Source organism: Lutra lutra, chromosome 5 (assembly GCF_902655055.1).
Source record: "Lutra lutra chromosome 5, mLutLut1.2, whole genome shotgun sequence".
In the NCBI taxonomy this organism is placed as follows: domain Eukaryota; kingdom Metazoa; phylum Chordata; class Mammalia; order Carnivora; family Mustelidae; genus Lutra; species Lutra lutra.
In genome coordinates this window covers 62226685-62244410 of record NC_062282.1, presented here as the reverse complement: position 1 = coordinate 62244410, position 17726 = coordinate 62226685, and the positions used below count along the sequence as shown (strand labels likewise).

General features: G+C 45.4%; 1 protein-coding gene and 1 long non-coding RNA gene across 3 annotated transcripts in view; one reads left to right on the top strand and one right to left on the bottom strand.

The window, feature by feature from the left end:
- The window catches only part of STK10 (serine/threonine kinase 10), a 117738-nt gene that overhangs the window by 96089 nt on the left and 3923 nt on the right, over window positions 1–17726 (top strand). For both annotated transcript variants that reach the window (XM_047730780.1, XM_047730781.1), the window contains 5 exons: window positions 2301–2430; window positions 4094–4218; window positions 5481–5669; window positions 6168–6293; window positions 9380–9493. In XM_047730780.1, coding sequence (XP_047586736.1) covers window positions 2301–2430; window positions 4094–4218; window positions 5481–5669; window positions 6168–6293; window positions 9380–9493 — 684 coding nt within the window. The remainder of the gene's footprint in view (window positions 1–2300; window positions 2431–4093; window positions 4219–5480; window positions 5670–6167; window positions 6294–9379; window positions 9494–17726) is intronic.
- Window positions 7883–17726, bottom strand: part of LOC125100544 (uncharacterized) — a 68487-nt gene continuing 58643 nt past the window's right edge. The window contains exons 3-4 of the long non-coding RNA XR_007127583.1: window positions 9355–9559; window positions 7883–7937 (exon numbers count right to left, since the gene is read on the bottom strand). This is a non-coding gene — a long non-coding RNA (uncharacterized LOC125100544). The remainder of the gene's footprint in view (window positions 7938–9354; window positions 9560–17726) is intronic.

Below are 17726 nucleotides of genomic sequence, written 5' to 3'. Positions count from 1 at the left end.
TTATCACTTCCTGAAAGCATGGACTTTTTTTTTTTTTTTAAGCTCCAGACTGTCTCTGGGTCTATCCACTTTGTCTGCATCTCTATGACTTCTGGCTATGGTCATCTTTTGCCTGAACTGCTGCAGTAGCCTCCCAGCTAGTCTCCCTGCTTCCTCTCTTGCTTTCCTACAGTTTCTCTCCCACCAGCCAATGCAGTCAACACAGATTCCAAATCTGATCATGTCACCCTCCCCCTATAGTCTTGTGTCCTGAAAACCTTCCATGGCCCCCACTTTGTTCATCAGATAGGCCGATCTCCTGATGTGCTTCTAAAAAGCCCCGTGGGTCTAGTCCAGCCGGCCTCTCCCAGCTTGACTCAGTTCCCTCTGCCCCAGCCTCACTAGCCTTCTTTGTAGCCCATGTGCTCATTTTTCTCCCACTATGGAGCCTTTATATTTTGCTTCCTCTGCCCCCAAACGTACACTTAAAAATGCTTTGTATACTATCTGGTGTAGCATTCATGGCTTACCAGGGTAGGTGGTGTTTGGTTTTCCCTTTGCAGAGGAGGAAACTAAGGCTCAGGGAGGTGACTCTCCGGAGTTAGCAATATGGGGCACGGCCCCAAACTCAGTCTGTCTCCAGACCTCGTGTTTTCTCCAGGACACCATCATTCTGTCCTACGACCTGTCCCTTGATGCTATCATCAGAAAAAGAATTCCGGGCTGGGGAGGGTGGGGGAGATGGCCCCCATCCCCACACAGGGAGAGGAGATTGGCTCTTTAAGGAGGCCATTTTGGTAGTGGTATCAAGAGCCTCAAAAATGTGCACATTGTTGGCCTGGATTTTCTGTTTCTAGAGACTAATCCTGAGGATAAATCATTGCAGAGGTTTACAAACAGCTCCCAGAGGCTGAAGAGCAGTACCATCTAAAATAGAGACAACCTGGAAACAACCCATTAAGTATTGGGTGAATACCTGGGCCATGAAGTATTTTCAGCCATTAAAACTCATTTGATAGAGGATTACATTAGGACATGGAAAGGTATTTTTCATTTTTTAAAAAATTACAGTAAAACAGACATAACAGAATTTAGCATCTAAAGCATTTTTAGCATCCAGTTCAGTGGTATTAAGTACATTCACCCCATTGTGCCAACAGTCCTCACCACCCCTCGCCAGAACCCTTTATCTGACGAAACTGAAACTACCAACAAAGTAGTAACACCCCATAATACCCCTCCCCCAGTCCCTGGCAACCACCGTTCTACTTTCTGCCTCCACAAATCTGACCTCCTAAATGTGGGAACATATGGTATTTGTTCTTTTGTGTCTGCTTTACTTCATTTTAGCAGGCCCTTGAGAGTCACCCATGTTGTAGCACACATAAGAATCTCCCTCCTTTTTCAGGGCCGAGTAATGTTCCACGGTCTATCTATACTACATTTTATTAATGCACCCTTCTGTCTGTGGATAGTTGTTTCCATCCCATAGTATGGTGAATAATGCTGTTACAAACATGGGTATACAAATCTCTAAGTCCTTTTGCAGAAACATGTTTGTATAGATAAACCCAAACCAGCTGCTACTCCTGGGTGATATGATTCCTGGGGATTTTTGTTTCTGCCTATGTGTTCCCTAAAGTTTTTAAATTTTAATTTTTTAACTCTTTATGATGGCAAATTAAAAAAATAGGCAGAAAGAGGTGCAACAGGAACCCCCTCATCACCTGATCTCAGGAATTAGGAACTCATGTCCCCTTACTCCCCCACCCTTCTGTGTTATTTTGAATCAAACCCCACATATCCTATCATTTCACCTGTAAATGTCTCAGTATGTATCTTTAAAAAATAAATCCACAATACTATAAATGTACCTAAAACTTTAAATATTTAACAATAATTACTGACATATTTGCATTTGAATCATTATTTACATTTCCAATTATCTCATTAATTCTTCTGTTTTACAATTTGTTTGAATCAGGGTCCACATAAAGTGCACATGCCACAACTGATTGACGTGTCTCTAAGTCTCAAATTTCCACATGTGGGGCGCCTGGGTGGCTCAGTGGGTTAAGCCGCTGCCTTCGGCTCAGGTCGTGATCTCAGGGTCCTGGGATCGAGCCCCGCATCGGGCTCTCTGCTCAGTGGGGAGCCTGCTTCCTCCTCTCTCTCTGCCTGCCTCTCTGCCTGCTTATGATCTCTCTCTGTCAAATTTCCACATGTTTTCTTCGCTGCTCGTGATGACCTTTCTTCCGTAATAGCAGTAGAGGGCGAGGTACCAAAGCTAGCGCTAAAGGTCTGTTCTCTTTCCCACACAGGACCGGGACTTCCTGGCCAAGCAGAAGGAGGACTTGGAGCTGGCGATGAAGAAGATCACTGCTGACAACAGGCGGGAGATCTGTGACAAGGAGCGCGAGTGTCTCACTAAGAAGCAGGAACTCCTTCGAGGTGGGTGCCAGAGAGTGGGCTCTGCTAGGAACTGCAAGGTGCTTCTCCACCCTAAAAGACAAGACATTCCTTCAGGGCGAAATGTGGGGACAGCCCCCCCGAAGTTGGGGCTGAGGCACAGAGACCAATTGTCACCAACACTATTTGACATTATTCCTGATGTTGAGGAAGGAAGAAAGAAAGAAAGCGATGGAGAGCGGGTAGAAATTGTAATAGGTCCACTGGGTGAACGGGGTGCCGGGGGTCGGACAGTATTGAGCCCCGTATGAGAGCTATCGTGTATCGAGCAACTGCTTGGCCAGGCTGTGTGCCAGTCCTCATGGCTCGGTCTCCTTGAATCTTCACCTTATGCAACAAGGTGTTCTTGTAGACGAGGAAACGGAGGGTTGCGGAGCAACTGTGCTGTGGCTGGGGTTGCTCTGCTAATGCATGGTAGAGTGGGCCTTGACCGCGGATCTCCTCTCAAAGCCGGGCTTCTAACCACCCCGACACCCTGACAGGTTTGCATGCCGGCAGATCCCTCACAGCCCAGGACCTTCGGGAGAACCCAGTGTAGGCCACTCCCAGAGGGAGGGCTTCTGTATTTGGATGGGGTCACTTGGCAGGGTGGGGTCCTGGGATAGAGCTCTGAAGGGCAGCTTGGCTTAGGGTCTTTCTACCGCCCGGGCTTTATCTCATCTAGTTTGGTGTGGTGTTGTGGGGTGTGCAAAGCAAGTGGGCTCTCAGTGGCCAAAAATCTGTTGTTTGAGCTGCATGTATAGCAGTTGGATGGTGAAAATTTGAGTGTGGTGCCTGTGGGCTTTTGAGCCAACAGAGCAGCCTGTTGTAAAGAAAACAACATAGGGCCAAGGTTCCCGCACCGTCTCTTGCTTACTGGCACAGCAAAGCGCTGTGATGGCTCATGCATCTAAGCAGTGTGGACCCTCAGTACTTGGGGATGGGGCTGCGAAATGGGGTCCCTGATGTTCTGAGGAGCCACAGATGTTGCCCTCATTTTCTTTTTTTGTCCCACAATATCGAGAAGACCCACCCTCCTTAGGGGACAGTGGTGCTGATTTTGGTCAGGAAGCCAAATCACCATTCCGATTACCGTGGGCAGCTCCAGTGTTCACAGAACAGGAATGCAGTGACATAAACTGACCGTTCTTTGTGGGCTGAGCACAGCCCGCTATGTGTCTTGTGGGGCCTGAGGTCCTCCTCTGACATCGGCGCCCTGCCTGTGGCTGAGCAGAGGATCTGATCATAGACTTCCAGTGATAAAATGCCAGATACTGCTGTCTCAATAATGTTTATATAAGGGATGTGCAGTGGCCAAGGAGGGTGTCCCACATTTTCCAAAGGACAAAATAGTGACAGAGAGCTGTTCTGGCTTCTTCATGGAGCTCCATGAGCCCTTCCCACCTGCCCCTTAAGAAACACTGAACATAAATATGTCTCCCAAGAACACATACCCTCTGTGGTGTGGTTGTACACATTTGGCAGAAGCAGGATTGGAGGCCTGGAGAAGGTTTGTTACCTGTCCCAAATCCTAGTGAATGAGAGGGGTTCTAGCCTAGGTCTCTGGTTTCTATGGCTTCTGACTCTGGTCACTTCCTGGTGTACTGCTCTCCTGGCCCAGTGGGGCTCTGGCCATAAGCGTCTCATCAGGCTTCCTCCTTCACAGACCGGGAGGCCGCCCTATGGGAAATGGAGGAGCATCACCTGCAGGAGAGGCACCAACTGGTGAAGCAGCAGCTCAAAGACCAGTACTTTCTCCAGCGGCATGAGCTGGTGCGCAAGCATGAGAAGGTGAGATCCCTGGCTGGGCGGGCTACCAAGGCTGCCACCAAAAGGACTGGGTAGAGCCGTGAGGCCACGCCGTGACAGGGCGTCACTTGAGTATGATCTGTGCTCCCAAGAGGACCCAGGTGTTGGTCACAGTGGGGCCCCGGGAGGTTCTTGGGGGATGTCCTGCCTCAGGTGGAGGCACCAGGAATAGGGAAGATGATGTAGGGAAGCAGATGGCAGCTCCCTCACGGACTCCTTAGGGTGTGTCTTTCACTTTTTCCCCTTCTCCCTCATCTTTCCATTTCCCCCTTATGCTCTCTTTTGCATGCATTCCCTCAGAATGCTTTTAGTTGCAACTTAAATACCACTTTTGCCGGGAAGCCTTCCCTAACCCCCTCAGACCAGGCAAGGGCCCCTGCTCTGTGAGGCCAGAGCGCCCTCTACTTCTGTGTAATTGTCTGTCTTGGTTTGATCCCCTTAGTGGGAACAGAGACAGACAAACCAAGCTATGGATGTACAGTCAGTGGGTAATTACAATTCCTAATCTAAATGCAACGATGGCGGTCAGCACAGGGCTATGGCAGCTCTAATAAGGGTGCCCAACCTGGCTAGGAAGTCAGGGGAAGCTCCTTGGAGGAGGTGACAGCCATGCCAAGTTTTGAAATACAAACAGGTGTTAGGTGAAGGAAAAACTCAAATTTAATAAGGCTTTTAATTGACACCTGCCATCAAGAACGATGAACCATCCCTGTGTGTGTACATTTTGCTCTGTGGTATTAGCTTTAATGGCATGTGACCACAGATCATATGAGAAGGCATTTAGAAGGTAAAAATCCCAAACATTTACAAAAAGCAACATTTTCTGTTCTCACTTTAAAAATTTAACAGTGGAGGGCGCCTGGGTGGCTCAGTGGGTTAAGCCGCTGCCTTCGGCTCAGGTCATGATCTCAGGGTCCTGGGATCGAGGCCCGCATCGGGCTCTCTGCTCAGCAGGGAGCCTGCTTCCCTCTCTCTGTCTCTCTGCCTGCCTCTCTGTCTACTTGTGCTCTCTGTCAAATAAATAAATAAAATCTTTAAAAAAAATAATAAAAAATAAAAATTTAACAGTGGAAGTAAAACGATACCAGCCTTGCTCTGCCAGGCACTTGGGACCACATGGATCCTGGACTCTGGAGTAGAGTGTGGCAGCCTTGGGCCTCTCCTTGCACACCCCCCTGCCCCCTGCCCCCGGGGCCCAAAGCACATGTGACCATGAACTTGGCCCCGGCCGGCTGTCCCCTCAGGAGCGGGAGCAGATGCAGCGCTACAATCAGCGCATGGTGGAACAGCTGAAGGTGCGGCAGCAGCAGGAAAAAGCGCGGCTGCCCAAGATTCAGAGGAGCGAGGGCAAGACGCGCATGGCCATGTACAAGAAGAGCCTCCACATCAACGGTGCGGGCAGCGCCTCGGAGCAGCGCGAGAAGATCAAGCAGGTGGGGCTCTACGGGTGTGCTGGAGCTGGGGGCCTGCACCTTATGCGGCTGGGAGGGATGGAAGAGAGAGCTGCAGGGTGGGGGCGTGGAGGAGGCGTGCCAGTCACCCCCTCATCAGCTGCTCTGCTGGACCGTTCCTTCTCAGATGCTGGTGCTTAGATGCCGCGGCTTCCTCCGCCGGTAAACCCCTTCCTCTAGCACCTACCGAGACCCCACTTGTGCGTCATCCATGTGGCTTGGGGACATGGGGTCAGTGGCCCTGGGCTCCTCTGATTCCTGTGTAGTGGCTATGTCACAACAATACAGTGTCTTGTCCCCACCAGCCTGGGTCTCTGCTCAGGAGGAGGACAGAGCCTGAATGGTGTAGGGCACTTGGGTTGCGCACAAAGCAGTCCCTCTGACAGGGCGTTCTAGAACAAATGGTGGAGGTGCCCCCCAACCCCCCAGTGGCCCAGCCTGGCCTGTGGCCCTCTGAGGCACTCACTCTCTCTGTGGCAGTTCTCCCAGCAAGAGGAGAAGAGGCAGAAGTCGGAGCGGCTACAGCAGCAGCAAAAACATGAGAACCAGATGCGGGACATGATGGCACAGTGTGAGAGCAACATGAGCGAGCTGCAGCAGCTGCAGGTACCATCCTCCCTGCCCCCTCTTCTTGGACTGCCTCAGTTTCCCTCAAAGAAGTCCTCTCTCAGGGACCAAAAACTACAAACAGAGAAGGAGTCTCCTGAGAGGAACCGGGGCTAAAACAATTTCCATCCTGCTGTGTAATGTTGGCCAAATCCTATCACCTCCCAGGCTCTAGTTCCTGCCTCCACAGACTAGGTATGGGCTGGGGGAGAGAATTCCTATTTTGTAGGATGGGGGTGAGGCTTTGTAAATGAGATGACTGAACTGAAAGTGCTTTGCCTGGGGCCTGGTGGTTGCATGCTGCTGGGTGTCTTCGGACACAGTGTCCCGATTATCCTAGCGCCAAAACCAGGCATTACAAGGAAAACAGCAAACCACTCTCTCTCATAAACACAGATGCACAAATCCTCAACAAAATATTAGCAAATTGCGACAAATCTAAAAAGAATATAAGTGGGCTTTATCCCAGGCTGGTTCAACGTTAAAAATCGATGTAATCCATAACATCAACAGGCTAAAGAAAAGGCACATGATCATATAGAAAAAGCATCTGACAAAACCTAACACTCATTCATGGTAACACTCTTAGTAAACTAGGAATAAAGGGGAACTTCCTCAACTTGATAAAGAACACACACAAAAACCTACAGCTCAGATCATCCTTAATGGCAAGAGGCTCAGGGAAGGGGATCCTGGTGTTGCCAACCTCCTGGTGACCCTTTTCCCCAAGGAGATCCTGAACTCTTCAAGATTCCTGACTCCTGAGCTTGCCCCATGCCTGAGGGGCGCCACCCCAGGAGCTGGTACTGGGAGCCCCCTTGTGGTAGAGCCAGGCATTGCCATACCTGAGGGATGGGCAGGCTCAAACCTCTGATTTCAGGAAATTGCTCAGGCTGTTAGACCCATCTGGCAATTTCTGGAGAGGCAGAGAGGCGTGGAGAAAACATGACAGGCATTGAAGCCTGTCAGGTAGGGACCTTGCCATGTGTTGCTCTGTGAAATTTAGCCAAACCCCTCACCTTCTGCATTTGTTTTCCCATCCCTGCCTCATGGAGTTACTGGGAGGATTAACTGAGAGAACCCATACGGAATCCCAGGGGCCCAGCTCCTGGCAGGTCAAAGGTACTCTATACTTCTAGGAGTATTGTTTCTAACTAAACATTTCTAAACCCTCAGAAGCCAGAGCATGAAACCCAAAACGAAAAATCCCCCCAATGGGTTTCACTCTTCCAGCTCAATAGGGTTGGTGTATCTGGATGAAAGTGCTTTCCCTTTGCTTTAGATACTCTGTGAGGAATCAACAGGGACTTGTATCTTTTGCTTGTGAGAAATTCTAAGTAACTTTTGTGAGGCAGATAACTTACCTAAGAGAACAGTAACGTTGGGAGTACGGGGGCGCCTTGGGTGGCTCAGTGGGTTAAAGCTTCTGCCTTCGGCTCAGGTCATGATCCCAGGGTCCTGGGATCGAGCCCTGCATCGGGCTCTCTGCTCAGTGGGGAGCCTGCTTCCCTTCCTCTCTCTCTGCCTGCCTCTCTGCCTACTTGTGATCTCTGTCTGTCAAATAAATAAATAAAAACTTAAAAAAAAAAAAAGTTGGGAGTACGTCAGTCAGGTCCATGTCCTCATCCTTACCACAAATTTCTTCTAAGGAAATGACATAAGATACAGAAAATTACATATATAGTTTATCTTTAGCTCTGGCTGCCATAACAAAATACCAGTCTGGGTGGCCTAAACCAGTTTATTTTCTCACAGCCTGGAAGTCTAAAATCAGCTTCCGGGTGTGGTTGGGTCCAGCCTCTCTTCCTGGCTTGCAAAGGGCCTGCTTCTTGCTGTGTCCTCACATGGCACAGAGAAGGAGAAGCCACCTCTCTAGTCTCTTCTAAGGACACTAATCCCATCAGGAGGGCCCCAGCCCTAGGATCTCAGCTAAACTTAATTTTCCCCTAAAGGCCCACCTCCAAATAGCATCACAGTGGGGATTAGGGCTTCAACATATGAATTTTGGGGAGACACAATTCAGTCCAAAGCACACAATACAGTGCTCTTTATTTATTTTTTTATTTTATTTTATTTTTTAAAGATTTTATTTATTTGACAGAGATCACAAGTAGGTGGAGAGACAGGCAGAGAGAGAGGGGGGGGGCGGGGAAGCAGGCTCCCTGCCGAGCAGAGAGCCCGACACGGGACTCGATCCCAGGACCCTGAGATCATGACCCGAGCCGAAGGCAGCGGCTTAACCCACTGAGCCACCCAGGCGCCCCATACAGTGCTCTTTAAAAGAGTGAAAATTAAGGGCGCCTGGGTGGCTCAGTGGGTTAAAGCCTCTGCCTTCACCTCAGGTCATGATCCCAGGGTTCTGGGATTGAGCCCCACATCAGGTTCTCTGCTCAGCAGGGAGCCTGCTCCACCCCACCCCGCTGCCCCACCCCGCGCCTGCCTCTCTGCCTACTTGTGATCTCTATCAAATGAATAAATAAAATCTTTAAAAAAATAAAAAATAAAAGAGTGAAAATTAAGAGCAACCTAATTGACCAGATGTAGGGGAGTGTTTAAATTTGATGAATCTACACTGGGATATTGTGTAGGCATTGAAAATGATTAATAAAAATGTTAATTCTTTGTAGAAATATTTACATTGTAACGTTAAGGGTTGGGGGAAGCAGGTGTCAGAAATGTATAATACAGGGTGAGCTGAACAACATCTAAATTTTTGCAGTGGGTGCCTCTAGTGGTGGGATTAGGGGTCTTATTTTTATTTATTGTTAATAGTTGTATAAAAATGACATAAATGTTCATGTTGAAGAATTCAAACAATGCAAAAAAGCACCAAGAAGAAAGATGCAAATTACTGTAGCTCCCACCACATAAGAACTATTAACACGAATATTCTGAAATATTCCTCCAGGCGTTTCTTGGTATCTGTGTATTAATAGGTATAGAGTTTCATATAAATTATAATCAAGTAGAAGAAGAAAGAAGTGAATAATGCTGATGTCATCATGTCTATAGCATGAAGTCTGTTTTAGCCCTCTGCACCTCTGCCTTCTGAGTTTCTTACCTGTTCTGCCTGGAATTTGTTCCAGAATGAAAAGTGTCACCTCCTGGTAGAACATGAAACCCAGAAGCTGAAGGCCCTAGATGAGAGCCATAACCAGAACCTGAAGGAATGGCGGGACAAGCTTCGGCCACGCAAAAAGGTAACCATGTCTGGGCTTGTGGGCTCGGTGGTAGGCTCTTCTCCATGCTGAGACACAGGTGTCTGCCTACAATGTGAATACAGATATAAATAAGATACAGATTTATAGATTTACTTGAAGAAATTGGCTCCTAGGTTTGTGGATGGCTGGTAAGTCTGAAATCTGCAGGGCGGGTTGGAGACTCAGGGAAGAGTTGATGTTGCAGTTGCGAGTCCTTGGACAGTCTGCAGGCAGAATTCCTTTTTCCTTAGGGGCACCTCAGTTGTAAGGCCTTTGACTGTTTGGATGAGGCCCACCCACATTCGGGAGGGTAATCTGCTTTATTCAGAGTCTACAGAGTTAAATGTTAATCACATCTAAAAGTTCCTTAACAATGACCTCTCCCTGGGGGTTTGACCAAACAACTGGGTGCCATGTCCTGCAAGGCTGACACATAAAATTAACCATCCTAGGGCCTCGGTGTGGTCAGTTATAAAGTGGATGTGGATATTGTACAGTGTGATGAAGTCCACAGCCAGCCCCTAGTACAGGCCAAGGACATACTTCCTTCCTTCCTTCCACTCCCAACCTCTCTGAGGAGAAAGCTGCCCTAACTGCCCTTGGTCAGGTTTCCAGAAGCCCTGAGGTTTGTTCTGCCGTCACACATCTGCTCTGCTTGTTCTAACTGTGGTCCGGACAAGAGGCAGCTGCCCACCTCAGCTGCCTGATGGCCCTGGAAGTCCTTGAAGGGAGGCTTCCCTACCTGTGCTAATGGAGCTTTCTGTCTGGAAGCTGGCCCCGGTCCCAGACCTTCCTCTCAGCAGGCCCATGTTCATCATTTTCTGTAGTCACAGCCTGTTGGGACTTTTGATACTTGACAACTCAAATCAATAATGCTCCTGCTAACATATGTTGACTCTGGTATCAGGAAATAAATTTTCATCTGGTTCTCTTACCTGGGTGTTCTATACCCTTGGCACGTCCTGAGAGAGAGTTTGAAAATGAATGATCACGTTGCCTCTGACAACTGCCTCATATTTCCAGGGCACCTTGGTTTAGGGGAGGCACCAAAGTGTATGTCTGGACAGCTGTACTGGATTTTGCTTGTGGGCCTGCTATTATGCAGAATTCTTTTTTAATTTTATTTTTTATGATTTTATTAGAGAGAGAGGTGGGGGAGACCCCAAGCAGGGGGTAGGCCAGAGGAAGAGGGAAAAGCGAGCTTCCCGCTGAGCAGGGAGCCTGATGCAGGACTTGATCCTAGGACTCTGGGATCATGACCCCAGCTGAAGGCAGACACTTAACCAACTGAGACACCCAGGCATCCTATTTTATAGAATTCTTTGTAGAACTGTCATTAGCTACCTGGGTTACTGCTGGAACATGGAACCAGAGTGATATGATTTTTTATACTCTTGCATTATAATTTATTGTCTTGAGCTGTACAGGGGCAGGGGAGATGACTGTACACTATACAATAATTTTAGAGAAATTCAGACTGACTTCTTTCAAGTAAGTACAGAATATCTGGTAGCATCAATAAAGTGCTGCTTGAGTGACAGTTAACACAGAATATGGTCTCAGACAAGTCTTCCCTTCCCAATCTTGCTTTTTAGGGGTATAAAATGTAGATAACATTTCTTCCCTTAAAGCGAGTGTTAGTAAACTATTGTCCATGGGCCAAATCTGGCCTACCATCTGTATTTGTAAATAAAGTTTTATGGGAACACAGCCAAGCTCATTCGTTTCCATATTGTCTCTGGCTGATTTTGTACTACAACGGCAGCTGAGTATTTGTGACAGAGACCTCACAGCCTGTAAAGTGGAAAATATTTGTAATGTGGCCCTTTACAGCAAAAGGATTACAGATTCCTGCCTCAGGTTATATAGATGAATGTATGGGGTAGCAGAGGAGAGCAGTGATTCAGAGCACAGAGTTTGGAGTGAGACAGGCATGAAGTAAAGTCCTGGCTCCCCTATTACTCTCTGTGAAACCCTGGGCAAGTTACTAAACCTCTCTGCTCAGAAAGTGGTAGCTTTGATAATTAAATTGTTATTCCTATAGCACAGATCACAAACTGAAACTGGCTTACAGGTATTAGGTTTGGCCAATATATAGAAATTTAAAAATTTTTTGAAAGTTGCCAACCTTGGGGCGCCTGAGTGGCTCAGTTGCTTGAGCGTCTGCCTTCAGCTTGGTTCATGATCCCAGGGTCCTGGGATCGACCCTTACATTGGGCTCCCTGCTCAGCAGGAGCCTACTTCTCCATCTTCCTCTACCTGCCGCTCTCTCTTGTGCTGGTGTGGTCTCTCTCAAATAAATAAAATAAAATAAAGAAAAAAAAAGGAAAGTTGCCAACCTTTAAATTAAGTACAGGCGTACCTGTTTTACTGTACTTCACAAACAATTGTGTCCCCCCTACAAAACTAATGGTTTGTGGCAACCCCATGGTGAGTATATCCACCAGTGTCATTTTTCCAATAGCATTTGCTTACTTCATGTTTCTGCGTCACATTTTCATAATTCTTGCAACATTTTAAACTTTTCATTATTATTATGGTGATCCGTGATCTTTGATGTTATTATCATACTTGTTTTGGGGTGCCATGAAACTTGACCACAAAAGATGGTGAACTTCAAGTCTCAATAAATTTAAGAAGACTGAAATCATATCATGCATCTTTTCCAACCACAACAGTATGAGACTGGAAATTAATCACAAGAAAAAAAAAACTGAAAAAACATGAAGTTGTGAAAACTGGACACCATATTACTGAACAAGTAATAGGTAAACGAAGAAATGAAAGAGGAAAGAATGGACACAAAACACACTGGCTCAAAATCTTTGGAGTTCTAAGAGGAAAATTTATAGTGATACTGGCTAATCTCAAGAAACAAAAAAAATCTCACATAAACAATCTAAAAGAGCTAGAAAAAGAACAAAGCCTAAGGTTAAGAGAAGATAGGAAATAATAACCATTAGAGCTTTAAATGAAATTGAGAATAACAAATCAACAGAAAAAAAAAATCAAAACTAAGAGCCACTTCTTTGAAGAGGTAAATAGAATGGATAAACTTTTAGCCAGTCTCATCAAGAAAAAAAGAGAAAGGGGGCGCCTGGGTGGCTCAGTGGGTTAAGCCGCTGCCTTCGGCTCAGGTCATGATCTCAGAGTCCTGGGATCGAGCCCTGCATCGGGCTCTCTGCTCAGCAGGGAGCCTGCTTCCTCCTCTCTCTCTGCCTGCCTCTCTGCCTGCTTGTGATCTCTCTGTCAAATAAATAAATTAAAAAAAAAAAAAAAAAAAGCCTCTGCCTTTGGCTCGGGTCATGATCCCAGGGTGCTGGGATGGAGCCCCACATTGGGATCTCTGCTCAGCAGGGAGCCTGCTTCCTCTCGCTCTCTCTGCCTGCCTCTCTGCCTACTTGTGATCTCTATCAAATAAATAAATAAAAAAAATCTAAAAAAAAAAGAAAAAAAGAGAAAGGACCCAAATAAATAAAATCAGAAATGAAAGAGAACATCCAGCACCCCAGAAATAGAAAGGATTACATGAGAATAGTATAAAACATTATATGCCAACAAACTGGACAAGCTAGAAGAAGTGGATAAATTCCTAGAAACAATCTTCTAAAACTGAATCAGGAAGAATTAGAAAACCTGACCAGACCAATTACTGGGAATGAAATGGAATTGGTATGCAAAAAGCTACCAACGACAACAAAAACCCAGGGCCAGAGGGATTCACAATGAATTCTACCACACATTTAAAGAAGACATTATTTTCCTCAATCTATTCCAAAAAATGGAAGAGCAAAGAAAGCTTCCAAGTACACTCTAGGAGGCCAGAATTAATCCTGATAGTAAAACAAAGACAATCCAAAAAAAGAAAACCACAGGCCATATTCCTGATGAACAGCAGATGACAAAATTCTGAACAAAGTATTAGCAAACCACACTCAACAATACATTAAAAAGATCAGTCAACATGATACGTATCAACAAAACGAAGGATAAAAGTCATATGATGATCTCAGCAGATGCAGAAAAAGCTTTGACAAAATCCAGCATCTGTTTGTGATAAAAACTCTCAACAGAGTGGGTTTAGAGGGAACATACCTCAACATAATAAAGGTCCTATATGAAAAAGCCACCGCTTAGCATCATCCTCAGTGGTAAAAAACTGAGAATTTTTCCCCCTAAGATCAGGAATAAGACAAGGAGAATGTGCCCACTTTCACAACTTTTATTCAGCATAGTAGTGAGAATCGTAGCCACAGCAATGGACTTAAAAAAAAAAAAAAGATTAAATACTTCCTTACCAATTTGGATGCCTTTTAACTGTTACTATTTGCAAAAGACATAATACTATCCATAGAAAACCCTAAAGAAAAAAAAAAATAAAAAAAAATTAAAAAAAAAAAACCCTAAAGACTCCACCAAAAAAACTATATTAGAAGTACTAAATCAATTCAGTAAAGCTGCAGGACACAAAATTAATACACAGAAATCAGTTGTACTTTTATATACTAATAACACAGTAGCAGAAAGATAAATTAAGAAAGCAATTCCAGAGCGCCTGGGTGGCTCAGTGGGTTAAAGCCTCTGCCTTCGGCTCAGGTCATGGTCCCAGAGTCCTGGGATCGAGCCCCACATCGGGCTCTCTGTTGAAATTTGAGATGGGCCAAAATCTGGCCTCTTGCATCAAACAGTTTTATAGTCAAGTTGTGAATGCAAAGGAAAAGTTTTGAAGGAAATTAAAAGTGCTACTCTAGTGAATACATGAATGATAAGAAAGCTAAACAGCCTTATTGCTGAAATGGAGAAAATTTTTATGGATCAAACCAGCCACAAATTCCCTTTAGCCAAGGCCTAATCCAGCACAGGGGCCTGTCTTCAATTCTGTGAAGACTGAGAGGTGAGGAAGCTGCAGAAGAAAAGTCTGAATTTAGCAGAGGCTGGTTCATGAGGCTTAATGGAAGGAGCTCTCTCCAGAACAGAAAAGTGCAAGGGGAAGCAGCACGTGCCGATGTAGAAGCTACAGCCAGTTCCCCAGAAGATGTCGCTGAGATAATTGATAAGAGTGGCTACACTAAGTAACAGATTTTCAACACAGATGAAACAGTCTTCTATTAGAAGAAGAGTTTAGGGGCACCTGGGTGGCTCAGTGGGTTAAGCCGCTGCCTTCGGTTCAGGTCATGATCTCAGGGTCCTGGGATCAAGTCCCACATCGGGCTCTCTGCTCAGCGGGGAGCCTGCTTCCTCCTCTCTCTCTCTGCCTGCCTCTCTGTCTACTTGTGATCTCTCTCTCTGTCAAATAAATAAATAAATAAATAAATAAAATCTTTAAAAAAAAAAAAAAAAGAAGAGTTTATAGCCGGAGAGGAGAAGTCACTGCCTGCCTTCAGAGCTTCAGGCTGACTCTCATTAGGGGCTACTGCAGCTGGTGACTTCAAGTTGAAGCTAGTGTTCATTTACCATTCCAAAAATCCTAGGGCCCTTAAGAATTACGCTCACCTATTCTGTCTGTGTTCTTGAAATGGAATAGCAAAGCCTTGATGACAGCACATCCGTTCACAACGTGGTTTACTATTTTAAGCTCACTGTTGAGACCTGCTGCTCATTGGCCATGCACCTGGTCACCTGATGGAGATGTACAACATGGTTTGTTTGTTTTTGAGAGAGAGAGAGAGATCAAGAGAGTGCACACGAGCAATGTGAGCAGGGGTGGGGGGCGCAAAGGGAGAGAGAGAGAGAATCTTAAGCAGGCTTCATGCCCAGCACCGAGCTCAACATGGGGCTCAGTCTCATGACCCTGAGATCATGACCTGAGCTGAAACCGAGAGTCCAGACACTTAACTGACTGAGCCAACCAGGCGTCCCTAATGATGTTGTTATTATTTTTTTAAAGATTAATGTTTTCATGCTTGCTAACATAAAATCCATTCTGCAGCCCATGGGTCAAGAGTAAATTTGACTTTCAAGTGTCCTTACTTAAGAAATACATTTTGTGAGGTTATAGCTGCCGTAGACATCCATCCTCTGATGGATCTAGGCAAAGTAAGTAAAAAACCTTCTGGTAAGGATTCACCATTCTTGATGCCATTAGGTACATTGATGATTCATGAGAAAAGGTGAAAATATGAAGATGAACAGGAGTTTAGAAAGAAGCTGATTCCAACCCTCATGGATGACTTTGAGGGGTCCAGGACTTCAGTGGAGGAAGTAATTGCAGATGTGGAAACAGCACAAGAGCAAGAAGTGGAGCCCGAAGCTGTGGCTGAATTGGTGTACTCTAGTGACAAAACCTAATGGATGAGGAGTTACTTCTTATGGATGAACAAAGAAAGTGGTTTCCCAAGATAGACTCTACTCCTGGTGAAGACTTAAAATGACAAGAAAGAATTTAGAAATACCACATGGTTAGTTGATAAGGCAGAGGCAGGGCTTGAGAGAACAAACTCCAATCTTGAAAGAAATTATGTTGTGGGTAAAATGCTGTCAAACGGCATCACATGCTACCGAGAAATTGTTTGGGAAGGGAAGAGTCAATCACTGTGGCAGACTTCACTGTTGGCCTTATTTTAAGAAACTGCCTTGTATGTGAGCTATACTTCAATAATAAAAATAAAAAAATACACTTATCATGGTGAGCATAGCATGATGCTCATGTCGAATTTCATGTCTAATCACTATGTTGTACACCTGGAAGGAATACAAACATTGTATGTCAATTATACTTCAGTAATAAAAAGAAAGATTGCCACAGCCTCCCCAACCTTCAGCAGCCATCTTGTTCAGTCAGGAGCCATTACTAGCAAAACATTACAGATTGCTAAAAACTCAGATGACAGCATTTTTTAGCAATAAAGCACATTTTAATTACGGTATATACATTGTTTTTTTAGACCACGCTGTTGCACACTTAAGACTATAGTATGCCATTGACATAACTTGTTTTGGTAAACATGATTTTTATATGCACTAGGAAATAAAAAAATTTCATTTGATTTACTTTTGTGATACTGCTTTATTGCGGTAGTCTGGAACCAAACCCACAATAGCTGCAAGGAATGTCTGTGTGGGGAAAGTTTACATAAAAATCTGAGTTTTTAGTTTTTTTGAAAACCCAACTCTAGCAATACTGGGTTTGTCATGCCACATGACAGCCATCAGCTGGAGCTAAGAAGAAACCGCCCTCTTCAGACACAGTGTGTGCTCTTCACCTCACCACAGCCCCCACCACTCCTTATTGCCTCACACCCAGCTCTCTTCACTCATTCAGTTCACTTGGCTGCCTCCCACAGGCACTGGATTTTGTAACTTCTGTTATAAAAGCTTTAACAGTACTACTTTTATCTTGCTTATATATAATGTTTGCTTATCACAAACACTTTAATATGAATACATCCAGCAAAGGAGAACTTGAGCTAAAATTCTGTGTGAATTACCAGAAGTTTCAAATCTCAAGTACGAGATGCGGCATGACTTTAAATACCTTTGCCGGCTTCACATGGACATCCTGTAACAGACTGGAAAGATTGGTATTGTGATCCAGGGTCCATCTTTGCTTAGAAGTATAGAGAACTCATGGGGTGCCTGGGTGGCTCAGTGGGTTAAAGCCTCTGCCTTCAGCTCAGGTCATGGTCTCAGGGTCCTGGGATCGAGCCCCACATCGGACTCTCTGCTCAGTAGGGAGCCTGCTCCCCCCGCCCCCGCCTGCCTCTCTGCCTGCTTGTGATCTCTCCGTCAAATAAATAAAATCTTAAAAAAAAAAAAGTACAGAGCACTCACTAGAATTTAGTACTGTTGAAGGAATAAGAGCATAAGGGGGGATCTGGTAATTATTTGTTGAGACTATTTCAGGGCATCCAAAGAATAGTCTTAAAAAGAGACATATAATAGGGGTGCCTGGGTGACTTAGTTGGTTATGTGTCTTTTCAGCTCTGGTATTAGGGTCCTGGGATCGAACCCTACGTCGGGTTCCCTTGCTGCTTGTCTCCCTTTCCCTCCTCCCCTGCTCATTCTGTCTCCTTCTCTCAAATTTAATAAATCTTAAAAAAGACACAAAATAGAAGGCTGGTCAAATCTTATCAACATGGTTACTTCTATGGTGAAAATAAGGAAACTGGGCTGATGGTCAGATGCTTAATAATGAAGCCACATTTACTTAGCATCAGGTGTGTGCCTGGCTTTGCAGATGGTGAACCACAGTGTTTCAGAGCGTTAACTCTGAAGTTAGAGGTAGGTTCCCGTC